Raw genomic sequence first — 2099 nt, forward strand, 5'->3', positions numbered from 1 at the left:
GGGGGGGGGGGGGGGGGGGAACCGTAACAGCAAAGACAGTGTAACACTAACACCTGTTGGAGACAAGGTTACATCTAACACTGTCAAAATAACTAATACAAAATACTTACCAGGTATATACTGCTCCAGATTTGGTAAGAGCCACAGAAAATTGTGATCCACATTCTACTTTAACCACTCCAAGGCCTGTGAGGGAATCAATCTACGAAAGTAATATCATATGAAATGGAAGTTAATTAAGGAGACTACAGTTTCATAGACTGTGCTGCCTTAAGTAAAATATAATGTGCAAGTGTGTCTATATGCATATTTATAAATTAAAATGTCTATGTAGATCATTTAGCAGAATTCTACTCTTTTCAACTTTCTACCATTTACAAATTAAACACTAAACAGCAGCTCAGATTTGGCAAACTGTTGATGATCATCTCCAGCCTGTTTTGCCAATAGTTACTCGGCAACTGCTCCTTAGTAGAAGCGGTAAGGCTCTGTCTCCAAATACTCAACATTAATCATCCCTGGCTTGTATGACTATATGATCCTCTTGACACAGTAAAAATATTCAAACCTCCAGTACACTCTATTTATTCAGCACAGGTCCTTATGCCACTTCACCATCAATCCTATGGGACTGATAATTGATGAAACATAAACAAGCTATTTTCATATTGTGTAACATCAGCCAATAAAAAAACCTGTTATTTGGGACAGGCTGGTTCACTTTGCCCGTTTGGAAACAAAACAGGGACCCCTGTATCCATGTAGTAAAGTGTGATTCTGGACTAAGAATCTAAAATGCACTGTGCATAGGTACACACAGTGACACGTGTGCATTTCTCAAACACAAACACCATTCATGTTCGTAACAAGAGCTTTAATTCGAATTACATGGCTACATGGATTTCATTTGTAACATATGAAGAAATTCCAAGTCAACCATGAATTCGCATGAAAGGTTTAATTTAACGTAACATTACTTTTTAATCAATTGATACCCCTTTCTGGAATGAAGATATGACTTCGGGCACTATTACAGATATTTATTAACACATGGAAACATTTAACACTTTGACAGGAACCAAAATTAAAATGAGAAATATTGCTGGAACCAGCAACGTTCTCCAACGAAAAAACCTTCAAGTGCAGCTTTAACAGCCAGCACAAAATTTAAAGACTTGTCAATGTAGCCTACAAAGCTCATTGTTAACAACAATCAGAAGAATCCTGATCCAAGATGCATGGAAGTTTGCACATATTGACCAATCTGTCTTCAGCGTTCTCCATCAACCTCACAGTTTCTAAGAAAATTATAAAGTTATATTCAAATACCTTCATTGGTACTTTACAACCATCACTGCCTCCTCTGCCAAGTTTTCCATAATCTCCATCACCCCAGGACCAGACTGTATCATCATCAGTCAGGCACAACGTCTGTGCATCTCCGCTGCCACAGGCTATGTCGATCACACGGTAGCCCTGGAGAGCTTCCACCTGGAAACAAATCACCCATTTTTGTCATTTAGTTTCAGAAAGATGACAAACCAAACTTGTAGAGGCACTTCACTGAAATTACAAGTCTGAAACACCACAGGAACAAGCAAATAAAGGCAATTCAAAGGGCTTTTTTCTTTTCAAAACCCACAAAATGAAAACTAACTACATATTTTAAATACGGACTTATTCTTTTCAATTGGTGAACTAGTTAAATTTTTTAAAAGGGAAAATTAATACAAAACATTTAAGGTTATCAAAAACTATATTCTGTATAAATAATTTCAGGCTCTCTAGGTGACTACTGCATACAGTAAGAAAAAAAAAGTCTTATTTTCAATTACTTTTTTACTAGTTTACAGTTTTCTAGCACTTGGACCATATGCTTAATCAACACCTTTTAAAATGCTGCCATCTAGTGATCAAGGATGGGATTTGGATTCACAAAGGAAAAGGATGGTGACCCACATATATCGCATCCTCCCCATCCTCACCCCTGCTTGAAATGGATCATAGATAGCACAATCCATCATCCAAAGCAGCATGAACTTCACATATAGATTACCTAGTTTCACACTGACCACGAACATGGCGGGGGGGGGAGTGGG

At 37.7% G+C, this 2099-nt stretch overlaps 1 protein-coding gene across 3 annotated transcripts in view; it reads right to left on the reverse strand.

The window, feature by feature from the left end:
- HERC2 (HECT and RLD domain containing E3 ubiquitin protein ligase 2) overlaps window positions 1-2099 on the reverse strand; it is a 115092-nt gene that overhangs the window by 16873 nt on the left and 96120 nt on the right. For all 3 annotated transcript variants that reach the window (XM_014960244.1, XM_014960245.1, XM_014960246.1), the window contains 2 exons: window positions 1330-1491; window positions 111-202 (listed from right to left, as the gene is read on the reverse strand). In XM_014960244.1, the coding sequence (XP_014815730.1) occupies window positions 111-202; window positions 1330-1491 (254 nt within the window). The remainder of the gene's footprint in view (window positions 1-110; window positions 203-1329; window positions 1492-2099) is intronic.

Source organism: Calidris pugnax, unplaced genomic scaffold (genome assembly GCF_001431845.1).
Source record: "Calidris pugnax isolate Ruff unplaced genomic scaffold, ASM143184v1 scaffold188, whole genome shotgun sequence".
NCBI classification, from domain to species: Eukaryota; Metazoa; Chordata; class Aves; order Charadriiformes; family Scolopacidae; genus Calidris; species Calidris pugnax.